Source organism: Alexandromys fortis, unplaced genomic scaffold, assembly GCF_014885135.2.
Source record: "Alexandromys fortis isolate MF-2015 unplaced genomic scaffold, M_Fortis_MF-2015_v1.1 scaffold_29, whole genome shotgun sequence".
In the NCBI taxonomy this organism is placed as follows: Eukaryota; Metazoa; Chordata; class Mammalia; order Rodentia; family Cricetidae; genus Alexandromys; species Alexandromys fortis.
Window position 1 is genome coordinate 12,773,306 of NW_026067891.1, and position 15,877 is coordinate 12,789,182.

The following is a 15,877-nucleotide window of genomic DNA, read 5'->3' on the forward strand; positions in this document are numbered from 1 at the left end:
CACGCCAAAGTGATGGGGGGGGACAGATAGTGACCATAGACATGCCAGAGTGATGGGGGGTGCAGATAGTGACCATAGACATGCCAGAGTGATGGGGGGGACAGATAGTGACCATAGACATGCCAAAGTGATGGGGGGGGCAGACAGTGACCATAGACATGCCAAAGTGATGGGGGGGCAGTGATCATAGACATGCCAAAGTGATGGGGGGGCAGTGACCATAGACACGCCAAAGTGATGGGGGAAATCCATGAGGCCTCAACTCTATACAAAGAGCTACAAGCAACCGAGGAATGGTGAGAGCAGGAGAAACAGTCTTTTGCAGGAAGAACATACCAATGGACTATCTGATTCTAAATGGTTACCCCTGAAAACACACATCCAGGTAGCATTTTACAGACTGAGAGGATTATATTTAAGAATGTATATGTATGTGCATAAATGCATGTAACAACAATTAATGAAAAAAGGGGCCATGAATTTGGAATAGCAAGAAGGGGTATATGAGAGGGTTTGGAGAGGAGGAAAGGGAAGGGGCAAAATTATATAGTTAAATTATGATCTCAAAAATAAAAGTGGAGAAAATATTACTGATTTTTTATTAAGGATGTTTGGCATGCAAAAAAAATGCAGTTCTCTGAATTTTTAGGACACATGACTGGGTGATATTTCTTTGCACTGTGAAGTCTGTGTGACTAATTCTGGCCAATGCATTATGAATAAAGATGAAATATGTACTATCCTAGAAACCAGAGAGCCATAGAGGGACACCTGCTTTAGTTTATTTTCTTTTGCTGGGATAAACCCCATGACTAACAGCAACTCGGAGAAGAATGGGTTTCACCTTACAGCACGTCACAAAGGGAAATCAGGACAGGAACTCAAGGCTGGGGAGGACCTGGAGGCCGCAGCTGATGCAGAGGCCATAGAGAAGTGCTGCTTACTGGCTGCTCACCATGGCTTGCTCAGCCTGCTTTCTCGTAGCACCCAGAACCACCCACAGTGGGCTAGACCCTCCCATATCAATCAAGAAAATGTACCATAGTCTTGCTGATAGGTGGGGACATTTTCTCAGTTGAGGTTCCCTCTTTCCAAATGACTCTAGATCGTGTAAAGTTAACATAAAACTAACCAGCACAATACCCAACATCAACACACACGCACGCACACACACATGCACACACACAGACGTATACACACACGCGCACGCACATGCACACACACAGACGTATACACACACGCGCACGCACACACACAGACACGTATACACACACGTATACACGCATACACACACGTATATGCACACGCACACACGCACCGAAAGGAGTCCCAGATTCTCTGGAAAAGGACAGTCCCAGTACTGGATGACAGTTGTATCCAAGGAGAAAAAAATTAGGGGTTGCTAAGGAAACAGTTTGCATAGTTTGATGTAAATGAATTTCTGGTGAGATGAATACATCCGTTCTTCCAGATGGCAGACAGGAAGGGGTGCTTGTTCCTGGGTAAAGTGAGTCAGAGAGATGAGAGAAACACAAGGAGCAGGGCCTCCAGGACTCCCTCTCTTTTTACTGGGAACCTACACCCTACTTTTTGAGACAGGGTCTTATGTACCCAGGTTGGTCCCAGACTCACCATGTAGTTTCTGGTCTTCCACCCCGAGTGCTGGGGTTACTAGTCTATGTCACCATGTTCATGTGTTGCCTGGGATCAAATCTAGGGATTAGATCTCTCCCTTTCTAATTGACTCACCCAGTCCTGTTGAAGGCAAACAGAGGCCTCTGATCTGACTAGGTGGGAGCGACAGGCAGCTATGCATGGGAAGGGATAAACAGTGTCTCAGAACTGACAGGCAGGCCTGCTGATGGTGGAGCCATGTCCTCACCCTGATTTCTTCTATGGGGCTCTTTACAAACTGAGGTATAGGCTAGGTGTGGGCACATATCTGTGATCTCTGCACTAGGGACGTTGAGGCAGGAGGATTACTACAAATTTGTGGTCAGCCCAGACTGTATAATAAGAACCCGTCTCAAAAACCTGATCTATAACTCATGTGGCATAAATCACACCACTGTGAAGCATATCGTTCACGGGTACACAGACTGGGCCGTGGCCACCACTGTGTAACTGGGGTTCCTTCACACTTCAGAAGGAACCCTGCGTTTTCTGCCATCCCAAACCTCCCACCACCACCTCAGTCACTATGACTGCTTGATGGGGAAGCTCAACCAATCACATCTGGTTAGGGTGTGGCCACCTGGAGCCCAGATAGAAAATCCGGGGTAGGTAGGTGCGCGCACTCTCTGTGCTGTGCTCGCTGGACCATTTTGGATTTTGGACCTCTCACTCTTGTAGCGTGAGTTCCCCCCTTTTTCAATTATTAAATTATACCTGGGGGCTGGAGAGATGGCTCAGTGGTTAAGAGCACTGTCCCCTCTTCCAGAGGTCCAGAGTTCAATTCCCAGCAACCACATGGTGGCTCACAACCAACTGTAATGAGATCTGGTGCCCTCTTCTGGCGTGTGGGCATACATGTAGACAGAATGTTGTATACATAATAAATAAATAATAAATCTTTAAAAAATAAATTATATCTGTTGTTCTTGAGCTGGTCTGGTTATTTATCTTACCGACTACTCGCCAACACGTACAACTGCTCACTCTCTGCATCTCTGTCCTGTACATGGAATCATAGTAAGTGGTATCTGGTGTCTGACTGCTTTCTCTGAGCTCTGTGTCACATTTGTGATGATCCAAGCTGAACATGGGTCAGTTCTAGGTTCTTGGTGGCTGAATTCTATTCCACGGCATGAGTATACCAAGTGGGCATTTGCATGTTGCAGAGTTTTGGGAACAGAATTGTTGACTCCTATGAGGTAGTGGGAGTTCCCCAGGTAGGCCTGGCTTTAGGAAAGGATATAGGCAGATGTTAGGAAAAACAGGATTTGATAAATCTCAATAAGTAAAGAAAAGGAGAAAGAAGTCAGTAGCTCTTCTATGCAGCATGCAGGGAGGTGGGGCGTGTTTATGGGGGAATCTCTTTCCCTTGGTGTGTGTTCATATTGTATGTATGACATGACACCTGTGCGGTCATGGTACATGCACGGGGCTCAGAAGACATCCTCGGGTGTCGGTCCCCTATGCTTCTTGTGGGCTCAGAAGACATCCTCAGGTGTCGGTCCCCTGTGCTACTTGTGGCCCAAGAGCTCTGGAGCTTCCAGTCCTAAGAAAGCCAGGCCCAGCGTTCCTGGCTTCTGGGGACTTTAATCTAGACCCTCATGCCAGGGCATATGCATTACTCGGGGGGCCTTTCCTTCAGCACTTCCATCTTTGGGTTTCCATTGACTTGTCTAGCTCTTGTGGGCTTTGCAGGGTTGTCGTTTCCGTTTTTCTATCTCATACTTCACTTAGCTGCCTTCTCTTGTATTAGTGGAGGGGTGTTTTTGTTTTTTGTTTTTCTGAAACAGTGTGTCACATTGCAGCCCTGGCTGGCCGGGAGCTTGCTGTGTGTCTCCAAGTGCTGGGACGAATAGTGTGTGCCATCGTGCCTGGCTAATGGAATCATTTATGAACATTTTCTCCTGGATCCTCTTTTGGCAATCTTGTTTATTTGAGACAAGGTCTCAGGTAGCTCAGGCTAGCCACAGACTTGATAGGTAGCAGAGGAAGGCTGTCATCCTCCTGCCTCCTCCAATTTCTATTGGCTTTTCTCTTTTCTCTCCACTGTGGGTTGTGGCCCCTTTGGGAGTCCAGTGATCCTTTCATAGGGTTACGTTTCAGATATTCTGCATATCAGGCATTTATACAACAGTAGCAAAATTACAGTTATGAAGTAGGAATTACATTTTTTTTTCAGGACTGGAGAGATGGCTCAGCGATTAAGATTGCTCTTCCAGAGGATCTGAGTTCAATTCCCAGCACCTACATAACAGCTCACAACTGTGTCTGTAACTCTAGCATCCGATACCGTCACACGGACATACATACAGGCAAAATACTAATGAAATAAAAATAAACTTTTAAAAAGAGCTGGAGAGATGCCTCAGTGGTTAAGAAGCTGGCTGTTCTTGCAAAGTACCCAGGTTCAATTCCCAGCACCCACATGGCAGCTTGCAACTGCAGTTCCAGAGACTCTGACATCCTAGCACAGACACATAAGCAGGCAAAGCACCAATGCACATAAAAATAAATAAAGATCCTTTAAAAAAGAATTTTTTAAATTAACGCTCATATAGGTTCTTTTTTTTAAAGATTTATTTTATTTATGTATACTTTGTTTGCATGTACATCTGCACCCAGAAGACAGCTTCAGACAGTTGTGAGCTGCCATGTGGTTGCTGGGAAATGAACTCAGGACCTTTGGAAGAGCAGTGAGTGCTCCTAACCGCTGAGCCATCCCTCCAGCCCCATGACAATAATGTTATGGTGCGTGAGCACAGCGTGAGGAACTGTGTTAAAGGGTCACAGCCTTCCCCTTTCGGTCTCCCGGCAGCTGGTCTCCCAGACCCCCACCAACAGATTGACCTGGCATTTTCTTCAGTGTTTGCTCTTCGGATCACAACACCAAACATGCCGACTCATGGTGGGTCTCGCAGCTCACGTGGAACTGCTTTGAGAATAAGGAATAAAAAGCAGTGATGTTCTGATGTGTGAGTGACCACGAGAACATGACGCTTAGTCACGGCAGCCTTCGCAACGGCCACCTCTTGCTTGTTCCTTTTATGGGAAATGTCTTGAACAGAGGACTCTGTGGAAGCAGTGGGCCACTGGTGTCCTCTCACAGGGAAGGGAGGATGGCAGAGGGGCTGGTTAACATATTTAGGATCCTTTGTCTTCACCATGAAAACTATTCTTTTTTTTTTTTTTAAGATATATTTATTATGTATACAACTTTCTGCCTCCATGTATACCCAAACGCCAGAGGAGGGCGCCAGATCTCATTATAGATGGTTTGGAGCCACCATGTGGTTGCTGGGAATTGAACTCAGGACCTTTGGAAGAGCAGACGGCGCTCTTAACCACTGAGCCATCTCTCCAGCCCCCATGAAAACTATTCTTAGGGGATGAAGAGATGGCTCCGCAGTTAAAAACACTGGCTGTCCTTTTGGAGGTCCTGGGTTCAATTCCCAGCACGCACATGGAAGTTCACAACCATCTATAACTATAGCCCCGTGGGATCCAATGCCCTCTTCTGGTGTGCAGACATATATGCAGACAAACACTCATATACATAAATAAAATTTTATAAATACATATCTATCTTAGCATCCCTCCCACCAAGTGCATTTTCTCAAGTTGGTCTAATGTTCTATTTTGCTTGCCCCGCCCTTTTTGAGACATAGGCTCATTTATGTAGCCCACACTGGCTTCATTGAGCTCTTTGTGAAGCTGAGGATGACCTTGAACTTCTGACCTTGCCGCTACCTTCTCAGTACTGGGATTACAGTCATGAATACGAGTTTACACCTGGGTTGGGGTTTTTTTTGTTTTTTTTTTTTTTTTGAGACAGGGTTTCTCTGTGTAACAGCCCTGGCAGTCCTGGAACGAGCTTGTAGACCGTAGACCGGGCTGGCCTTGAACTCACAGAGATCTGCCTGCCTCTGCCTCCCTAGTGCTGGGATTAAAGGCATGTGCCGCGCTGCCCGGCCTGAGTTTACTTCTGGTTTTTGCCAAGCTAAGGTTGGACTCAGGGCTTCATGAATGCTAGGTAAGCACTTTACCAACTGAATTACATCATCCCTCCTCCCTTTTAAAATTATCTGTGTTTGGGTTTGTGCGCATACATGGAAATGCCTATAGAGACCAGAAGAGGGTGTTGGATCCCTGGAACTTGAGTTTCAGACATCTGTATTCAGTGTTGGTGCTGGGAACTCAACTCAGGTTCTCTGGAGCGGCAGCAGTGTGCCTTCTGTTGTAAACGGATATTCTTGGTGTTAAACCAAGAGATACATGAACAGCTAGACAGTGGTGGCACACACCTTTAATCCCAGCCCTTGGGAGACAGAGGCAGACAGATCTGTGAGCTCGAGGCCAGCCTGGTCTACAAAGCAAGAGCCAGGACAGTCAGGGCAGCATGGGGAAACCCTGTCTTGAACCCCCACCCATCCCACCCCTCAAAAAAGAAAGAAAATACATTAATAAAGTAAAAGTAACCAGATAGGATGATTGGGTTTTGCAAACAAAACAAAAACAGGTTAGTGAGCAAGCACACACTCCGGGGTGGCGGAGTTGAGCTAGTTTTTATTCTGATGCAGGTAGTGATTGTGCCTCATCCCATTGGTCAGCTGCATCCCACAGTCTGACTTGATTGACTAGTTGGCACACATGGGAAGGATGTGACAGTCACAACGGTTTCAGGACAGGGAAGTTTATGGGCTGTTGGCACTTGGCAGGCTAGCCACCTTTGATAGAACAAACTCTTCCCATGTCCCCTGACTGCTGGGCTGAGGAGTTCTCTCCGCACTCCTCAGTCCGTTTTTGCTTTAACCTCAGATAATGCGTGTGAGTTGACTGTTAGGTTGACAGCCTCTCCCTGTTTCCTTCTTCTGCTGGTTTTTTTTTTTTTAAATATTTATTTATTTACTATGTATACAATATTCTGTCTGTATGCCTGAAGGCCAGAAGAGGGCACCAGACCTCTTTACAGATGGTTGTGAGCCACCATGTGGTTGCTGGGAATTGAACTCAGGACCTTTGGAAGAACAGGCAATGCTCTTAACCACTGAGCCATCTCTCCAGCCCCTCTTCTGCTGTTTTTATGAGGACTTTGCTGTCATGATGGCCTTGCTGATGGTGTGTGTTCTAACGTCGCATCTGTGGCACCATCACCTTGGCCTGGTGCTCACCTGGCTCACCTGGTGCTCACCGAGGCTAAGCTGGCAAGTGAGTCAGGCCCTGGAACTGCCTGTGTCCACCTCCAACACTGAAGTTGCTAACATGTTTCTCTGTGCTGGGTTCTTTTACACACTTCCTGGGGACTGAACTCAGGTTCATTGTACTTGCACAGTTCTTAGCTGACTGAATTCCCTGCTCCAGAATCCTCTGTTAGGTTTAAGTTCAGATGCTTGATGGGTAAGGCAGGAGGATCGTATGTTCAAGGCTCGCCTGGCTGCAGAGCAAGCTCCTGGCTAGCCCGGGTCAGTTAGTAATATCTCGTCTCAGAATGAGGGGAAAAGAAATGCTCAGGCCTGAGCATGTGCTGAGTGTGGAGCGCTTGCTTGGCCCCACAAGGCCCCAAGTTCTGCCTCCTAGTACTAAAAATCAGTACAACAGCAACATCAAAACTTCCATGTTTTCATTTGATCATTGCGATGTGCCTGGATATAGTCTTTTTTTCAGTCCCGTTTGGGTTTGTTAAACTTTTAGGATCTATGAATGATGTTTCTTGTCAACTTTGGTAAGTTATTAGCTATTATCTTCTCAGGTGTTCTGCCTTATTCTCTGCCAGTATCTGTGGCTTCGGTCACGTGTTTCAGACAGTGTGATTGTCCTTCAAGGCTCACCAAGTCTTACTTATACATTTGTTCTTTGTCTAGTTCTGTGTCTTTTAAATTTTTTTCCTTAAATAACCAGTGTCCCGCCTTCACCCACAGGTGCATTCTTGTAAGTCCACCCAGCAGGTTTCTGTTCTGTTAACATTTTTAAAGTACAAATATTATGTTTGTGGTTTTTTAAATTTCATCTTCTCTTTTTCTTTCTTTTAAATGTTTTTCTTTGTCTTGATCACTTTGCCAGTAAATTCTTTAGCATGTTTCAATGTCTGTTAATTTTAACAAGCGGACAACCCATGGCTCTCTGCTTGCCCATCTCACGCATTTGTGATTTTGGATTGTAAAGATTCTAGGCGACGTTACCTTCCCCCACAGAATGCTAGCATTGTGGCCCGGGGAGATGGCTCAGAGTAAAGGCTTTTGTCACCAACCTGATGACCTGAGTTTGATTTCTATACACACACACATACATAAATGTAATTTTTGAAAATATCAACATTTCTCTTTTTAAGTTTTATTTTTATTTTACATGTATATGTGAGTGTCTGTATGTATGTATATACTTGTACCATATGTGAGCCTGGTGCTCAGGGAGGTCAGAAGACGGCTTCAGATCCTCTAGAACTGGAAATACTGGCAGTTATGAGCCATCATTTTGGTTCTGGGAATAGAAAGCATGTCCTGCAAAATCAGTAAGCACACTTAACCACTGAGCCATCTCTTCAGCCTGGTATTTCTTCTTTCTAACAGGTGAATTGTGCTGACTATTATGGTTTGGAATTTATTTACTTATTTATTGTGAGACAGAATACCAGAACTTTCTATATAGACCATGCTTGCTTGAACAACAGAGACCTGCCTGCCTCTGCCTCTGGAATGCTGAGCTTGAAGGTGTGTGCCAGCACATCTGGCCACGTTTGGATTTTAAAGGTCTCCAAGCATCATTTGTTGAAGGCTCTAAAGGCAGTGGAGACATTGGTGAGAGGGAGCCAGTTGCCTGGGGACCTCCCAGGCCTCCCTCTGTCTTCTGCTTCCGGGCCTCTGCGAGGTGAGCGCTTGTCCCACACACTGCACTGTTAAGTTCTGCCTGACCACAGCTGAAAACACAAGGCTGGGACTGGAAACTGAAACCACAGGACAGACAATCCTTACCTCCTCAAGAGTCCTTTATCTCGGGTGTTTGTTACAGCGATGAAAAAACTAATGGACTGACTAGTCCTAGACCAAAGTGGTGACATTTTGTTTGTGGTCTAACAAGTAAAGCTTGGAGGAAGATCAGAGTGCAGAGCTAAGCCACTAGTTAGCCATAGAGCCAGACAGTATTGGCTCACACCTTTAATCCCAGCACTCAGCACAGGAGACAGAGGCAGGCAGATCTCTGTGAGTTCAAGGCTGCCCTGGGCCACGTGAGATTGAATCTGTCTAAAAGATAAACAGAGCCAGGCAGTGGTGGCTCACACAAAGATGATCCAAGTGCTGGGACCCCACACCTTTAATCCTCACACTAGGGAGGTGGAGATGGATGGGACATGATATGTCTGGGTGGAGAGAGGAATAAAAGGCAGGAGGAGACAGAAGCTCAGGGCAGTCTGAGGTTTCATAGAGGCAGCATTCAGTCTGAGGATTCAGAGGGACAGGATGGCCCCTTTGGTCTGAAGATTCAATAGAGGTAAGAACTAGTAGCTGGCTCCACTACTTCTCTGATCTTTTAGCATTAACCCCTGTATCTGACTCTGGGTTTTTATTATTAAGACCAATTAGAATTCAGCTACACCAAAGCCTATGTCCAGTTCTGCTAGAGCAGGAAAACATCAGTTTCTCGTTTGGCTTTATAATGTATATATTCGATACTTCTAGGCTGTTCTCTGTACTCTTTATGTAGTTCTAACTGTCCTGGAGCACACTATGTAGACCAGACTGGCCCCGACTCACAGAGACCTACCTGCCTCTGCCTTCGGGTACTGGGATCAAGTGCATGTATCACCACGCCCAGCTATGCTCTGTACTCTTTTTTTTTAAAAAAAATATTTATTTATTTATTATGTATACAATATTCTGTCTGTGTGTATGCATGCAGGCCAGAAGAGGGCACCAGACCTCATTACAGATGGTTGTGAGCCACCATGTGGTTGCCGGGAATTGAACTCAGGACCCTTGGAAGAGCAGGCAATGCTCTTAACCACTGAGCCATCTCTCCAGCCCCCTATGCTCTGTACTCTTAAGGCTTAATCCTTCTGTAATATCAAGTGGATATCAAAGATATTCATCAGGGCCTCTTCTTGCAAGCTGAGCAAGCCATGAGGAGCCATGGATCCCGTCCAGGAAGTTCATATCTTCTGAGACCCCAGGGTGGCAGGGAAGCCTGTGCCAGGCAGCCTTGCATCCTCATGGTCAGGGCCATCCCAAGGCTCAGGCTTTGGAAACAGTTTCTGTGGGGTGAATGAGGCAGCATCTTGTGTGAGTGTGTGTGCTGGCGAGGATCTTCTTCCCGGAGGTGTGTGCCTTCACTGGCCACCATCCAGTGAAGCTGTGAAAGCTGGGAGTCCCTCAGCCCCAGAGCCGTTGGCTTGGGGCCGGTCCCTTTCCGCTTTTGGCAGCAAGTGCTGCTTTTCCTCTTGGGTTCCTGGCATTCTGCACTGGTGGTCGCCTTCCAGCCAAGAACCTTGACCTCGCCCAGGAACTGGGATTGGGGTAGAAGGCAAAGAGCTTGACGTCTTTGGTGGCCATGTGTTGACTTGGGCAAAATCTCAAACTGTAGGAAAAGAGAAGTCAAAAAAAAAAAAGTTGTGCTGTGATGCCTAGAAGGAAGGCCCTACCATTTCCTGGAAGTGCCCGGGGTCTCTTTGGTAGCCCTGGCCCTGATTAAAAGGACAGTCACTCTCCATCACCATCTCCCCACTTTGTAAGCATAGCGGGCATGGGCTGTGGTTCCCTCATACCATGGGACAGTGTGTAGGCACCAAGCACTCAACCACCCACAGAGATGCTCCAACACAAAGCAAGTGTCTGCCAAGGGCTCCTTGCCAACGTGGAAGACACAGTATTATACTCCGCCAAAGGAAGAGCTGAAGGTCAGCACCTGAGGCTGTGGGAGCAGAGAATATGCCAGAGCCTGCACAGGGGGAGAGAAAACGTAGGTCATGCTGGAATTGAATACTGGGGGATCCAGGCTGTGAAGGTGCTGCTGATGTTTGCCTGGTTCTAGAGCATCTGAAGGACGTCTCTGCTGACTTGAGGACATCAAGCTGCTGAAGTACGGGCCTCATGGGCACAGCCCCAAGAGGACTCCACACAACCTCTGGAGAGAGTGTCCTTCAGTTAAGCTGGATCCCTTTCTTTCTTGATTGATTGAGACAGGGTCTCATTAGCCCAGGCTGTCCTTAAACTATGTAGCCAAGGGAGACCTGGGTTTCTGGTCTTTACCGCTGAGTCTTCTCACTGACTGTTTTGATTTTTAAATCACTGGTTCAATTTCCTTAGTAGTTCTGTCTGTTTAAATTGTTTATTTCATTTCTGGTCTTGGTTATTCGAGTCTTCTCTTATTAGTCAGTATGACTAAACGTTTGTTTTGTGGACTTTGCTCATTTTCTCTTTCATATCCCATCTTATTTCTGCTCAGTCTGAATTTACTTCTCCTAGATCTAGATTTGGTTTTCCTTTCCTGACAACTGAAGGCATAAAGTTTAGTTGTTGGCTTCAAAAGTCCTTTGTGTGTGCATATGTTGAGTGTGAGGGCCTAAGGTCAGCCTCAGGCATCCCTCCTCAGGTGCCAAACACCCTCCCTGCCTCCGTCCCTCCCTCCCCCACTCCAGTAGAGGGCCTGTCACCCAGCTCACTGACTAGCTGAGGCTGGCTGGCCAGCTAGGGAGCCCCAGGGACCTGCCTGTCTCCAGTGCTGAGGCTACAAGCCTGTGCCACCATGCCTGGCTTTGGCTGATTTTTACGTTGGTCCTGGGATCAGCTCAGGTCCTCTGCTTGTGTGGTCAGTGCTTTGCCCATGAGCCTCCTCCCCAGCCCCCTCTTCACCTTTCTTTCCCCCTTTGTGCCTCAGCATCGGTTATCCCAGCAGATTCTCCCAGGTCAGCTGTTCAACTCTTCCATCAAATCTTTCCATCTAGTTTCTGTAGTTTTTAATTCTGGACATTTTGTTGTTATTTTCATTTCCCTGATCGTGTGTAGTCTAACCTTGATTTCCAGGTTATTGTGCATTCAAGAACAGCATTTAAATACCCTTGGAAGAAACTGAGGGGCTCTGGCGTTCCTTTGTGGAGACACCCTCCTTTCATGGGCAGGAGTATTTGCATTCTTTGCACATGTCTTAAGCATAAAGAAGGACTTCCGTGGCTCAGCCTGTTGGGCCCTTCAGACCTTTTCTCTAATTCTAGATGTTCTCAGCTGTGAGAAGCTGGTGCCGCTGTGGCCCGCTACCCTTGCCAGCTAGAGTTCTGCCTCCAGCCAGACATCCAAACTACATCAGCATTCAGAGTGCAGAGTAGGGTGAGGCAGAAAATAGTCCCCCAGCAGTCCGGGTGAGTGGAGGGACACAGTCCCCCAGCAGTCCAGGTGAGTGGAGGGACACAGTCCCCCAGCAGTCCGGGTGAGTGGAGGCACACAGTCCCCCAGCAGTCCGGGTGAGTGGAGGCACACAGTCCCCCAGCAGTCCGGGTGAGTGGAGGCACACAGTCCCCCAGCAGTCCGGGTGAGTGGAGGCACACAGTCCCCCAGCAGTCCGGGTGAGTGGAGGCACAATGCAAACAAGCTCTGCCCTTTCCTGTTCACTTCCAGGGGAAGCTGGGCCAGGCAGCTGCCTTGAAGTCTGCACAACGTGGAGGGGAGGGGGGGGAGGGTGACAGCCGACTAAGAGCCTCATAGCTCTTGGTTTCTCACTTTGTTGAGCACATTAAGTCCTCATTCCACACCTTTAAACACCGGGTCTTCATTCCACACCAGGTCACATTTTCCATTTCACTAACTTTCTCTTTGGCTGTTTTACATTTTAACTTGAACTTTAACCCGACTCTTACATTATGTCTAGAAATTTCTTTTGACATGCTATTCATCTTTGAATGTCTTCTTTCATACCTTTAAGAATCCCAGGCTTCTGGGCACACCTTTAATCCTAGCACTAGGGAGGCAGAGGCAGGTGGATTTCTGTGAGTTCAGACAGCTTGGTCTACAGACTGAGTTCCAGGACAGCCAGGGCTACACAGAGAAACCCTGTCTCAACAAACAAAATAAAGAAGATCCAGGATTCAGGATGTGGCGGTCCCAGGCGTATCCACTGCTGTCAACCGCAGCTGTGACTTCTAGGTTGGATCAAGAAGCAAATGTGCTGTCAGCTGCCACTCTGTGCCAGGGTTGCAGGCACAGTGTCACCCCAGAGCTAATACAGGTTCTGAAGGCACAAGGTTCAGAGGGTCCTTAGGGGCCTTGAGAAACTTGGCTTGGCGGCAGCCAGGCCTTTGCATCTGCGGCTTTGTGTGTGCTCATGTAGGAGTAAGGTTACTGTCAGGTGTTACCCCTTTAGCCCTCAGGCAGCTCACTCCCTGCCCCCAGACAGGATCTCTCAGTGGCCCAGAGTTAGCCCACTTGGGCTTTAGCAGGCCTAAGCTAGCCGGCTAGTGAACCCCAGGGATTCCTGTCTCTGCCTCCTCAGCCCTAATACGACAAGCACTGCCTTACACCCAGCTCTAGTGCGACAAGCATAGCCTCACACCTAGGTGTGACAGTCACGGCCTCACACCCGGCAATAAGCATGGTCTCACACTCAGGTATGACAATCACAGCCTCACACCCGAGTGTGACAAGCACGACCTCACACCCATATTTCTGCTCCCGATTCTGGGGGATTAGCCCGTGCTTGTATTGTAGGGAAGCACTTCATCAGCCAAGCTGTCTCTCCTAATGGTTCTTGTTTGCTTTCTTTCTAAAAAACTGTATAATTTTTATTTTCATGTATGAATGTTTTTCCTTCATGTCTGTCTGTGTACCATGAGTGTACCTGGTGCCTGTGAAGTCAGAGCATCAGTTCCCCTGGGACTGGACTTATAGGCAGTTGTGAGCCATTATGTGGGTGCTGGGAATCGAACCTAGGTTCTCTGTAAGAGCAGCCAGTGATCTTAACCGCTGAGCCATCTCTCCAGCACCCACACATCAGTGCAGGCAGATCTCACACTAGCTTTCCTCCTGTTTCCGCCAACAGCTCCTTCTTCGTAAGAACTGCTCTGCACACACTTTGTTAGGGCTCTGCTCACCACAGAACTGAGCACCTACCATCCCAGCAGGAGCGCAGAGAATGGCGTTGGTTTTCATTTGGGATGGGGCTCAGGTGAGAACTTACCATCACACTGCGGAGGAAAGGCCGAGGGCACAGAGTCCTGGGCACAAAGCGGATTGCAGCTCCATGGGGTCACAGGTGTCCTGAACACACAGTCTGAGGAATGGGGCAGGCAGGGTCCACCAATGCCTGCCCATCACCCGTGCCTGCCCATCACCCGTGCCTGCCCATCACCCGTGCCTGCCCATCACCCGTGCCTGCCCATCACTGAGCCAGCCCATCACCCGTGCCTGCCCATCACTGAGCCTGCCCATCACCCGTGCCTGCCCATCACCCGTGCCTGCCCATCACTGAGCCTGCCCATCACCCGTGCCTGCCCATCACTATGGCTGCCCAATACCCATGCCAGCCCATCACCCGTGCCTGCCCATCACCCGTGCCTGCCCATCACTGTGCCTGCCCATCACTGTGCCTGCCCATCACTGAGCCTGCCCATCACCCGTGCCTGCCCATCACTGAGCCTGCCCATCACCCGTGCCTGCCCATCACTGAGCCTGCCCATCACCCGTGCCTGCCCATCACTGAGCCTGCCCATCACCCGTGCACCCGTCCTCCACTGAGCCTAGGGAAGGGTATTCCCGCAGTTTACCTTCCAGGCCTGGGCGAGCTCCTCCAGGCCGGCAGCTTCCGTGCCATCCGGCAGCATTAGCTCATCATCTGCTTCTTTATTGTTGGTACCCAGAAGGCCAGCTAATGTACCTGTAGGGCAGGAGGAACCTACTGGGCTGGGAAAGCCTCCCTCTCCTCTCCTCAGGACTCCAAGCTCCCAGAAGCGGAGGCGGGGGAGAGGATCTGAAGATGGTGTCTATACCTTGCAATGCTTCCACCACAGGGCCAGTTAGCAAGCTTTCCGGGAACCTCTTGGGGGTCTAGCTGCATGATGGGGACCTCATGAGAGCCGACTTCTCTCTGTGTACTGTCCCCAGGGAAGAAAGCCAAAATGGGTCAGAAACCTTGGGCCAGATGTTGGCCCTGGGAACAGGAGTGAGTCACTCAGCCTCTGCTGGGTCATCTATAACGGAACAAGACCCACCAGGACTAGAAGTAGACAGCTGTGTCATACTAGAAAGGAGGCCAGCAGTCACTGTCACCCCAACAGGGAAGTGACCAGTCAGCAAAGACAACCTTCGGGATTATTTCTGCCTCTTGCCCATTGGCTTCTTCCCCACCAGGGACACCAAGAACGGTGCTACTGAGAAGGGACACATCACCCTCAGCCCTGGAGTCTGGCCATGGGATAGCCAAAGAAGGCCCTTGTGGGCAGCACCAAGCCCCGACCCACCGTGGTGCTCAGGCCCAGCGTCAGGCTGCAGAGGCCTGCTGACACATCATAAGAGACAGACACATCATATTCACGGCTCAGCTCAACCTGGGACCCAGTGCTCAGCATAGTAGGAAGCGGGTCTATGTCCCAGCAGCTGTCCTGAGGCCTGACAGTGTTGTACAGCTTGTAAGCCTGTGGACCACACCGGTAAGGCCTGAATCATTCCCAGCACCAAACCTTTAGGCCACGTAGACAAGAAGCTCCTCCCACTCCCACACACGCACCCTGGGATACAGAATGAGGGTTGTGTGGTTCAGCTCCACTTGAAGGGCCATGAACCCCAAGCCTGTGCGGCTCAGCATCAGAAAGAACGTTTGGGGAGTGAAGTCCTTGGCTGGCAGGAAGCTGCTGCAGCAGGGACCCAGGCCCCATACCTGCCAATCAAAGTCACCAGGTTCCTGGTACGGCAACCACAGCGTAATCTGAGATGAGGCCAGGCAAGCTCAACACTAAGTAAACCTGCCCAGGAACAAGTGTGTTCCCAAGTCTGGGGTCTCTGCATTCAGGGGTGCTAACCACACCAGCCTGGTGCTGGGCTTCCTCTGTAGAAGGCTTTGGGCTCAGATGCTGTGCATAGAGCCCACAGGAGCCGGCCGTGCTATCCTTCCTATTGCACACAGGAAGAAACTGAGGCTGAAGTTAATACAGCAGTGTGAGCCAGATGCAGGCCTCCCAGGGCCTCCCAAAGGCTGCAGACACCGCCTCCCCAGCAAGCCTGCACTCAGCGAG

The 15,877-nt window shown here is 49.0% G+C and overlaps 2 protein-coding genes across 2 annotated transcripts in view; both read right to left on the bottom strand.

The window, feature by feature from the left end:
• Positions 1-9,753: 9,753 nt before the first annotated feature.
• On the bottom strand, positions 9,754-11,229 carry LOC126498395 (uncharacterized). The gene is made up of 2 exons (XM_050137043.1): positions 10,427-11,229; positions 9,754-10,239 (listed from the first exon to the last, which is right to left on the bottom strand). The coding sequence occupies exons 1-2, from the start codon at positions 10,751-10,753 to the stop codon at positions 9,754-9,756; spliced, it is 813 nt and encodes a 270-aa protein (XP_049993000.1). The 5' UTR covers positions 10,754-11,229.
• Positions 10,517-15,877, bottom strand: part of LOC126498116 (uncharacterized) — a 93,849-nt gene continuing 88,488 nt past the window's right edge. The window contains 6 exon segments of the mRNA XM_050136458.1: positions 10,517-10,599; positions 13,828-13,920; positions 14,414-14,523; positions 15,103-15,280; positions 15,367-15,546; positions 15,665-15,755. Coding sequence (XP_049992415.1) covers positions 13,897-13,920; positions 14,414-14,523; positions 15,103-15,280; positions 15,367-15,546; positions 15,665-15,755 — 583 coding nt within the window. The 3' untranslated portion in view covers positions 10,517-10,599; positions 13,828-13,896.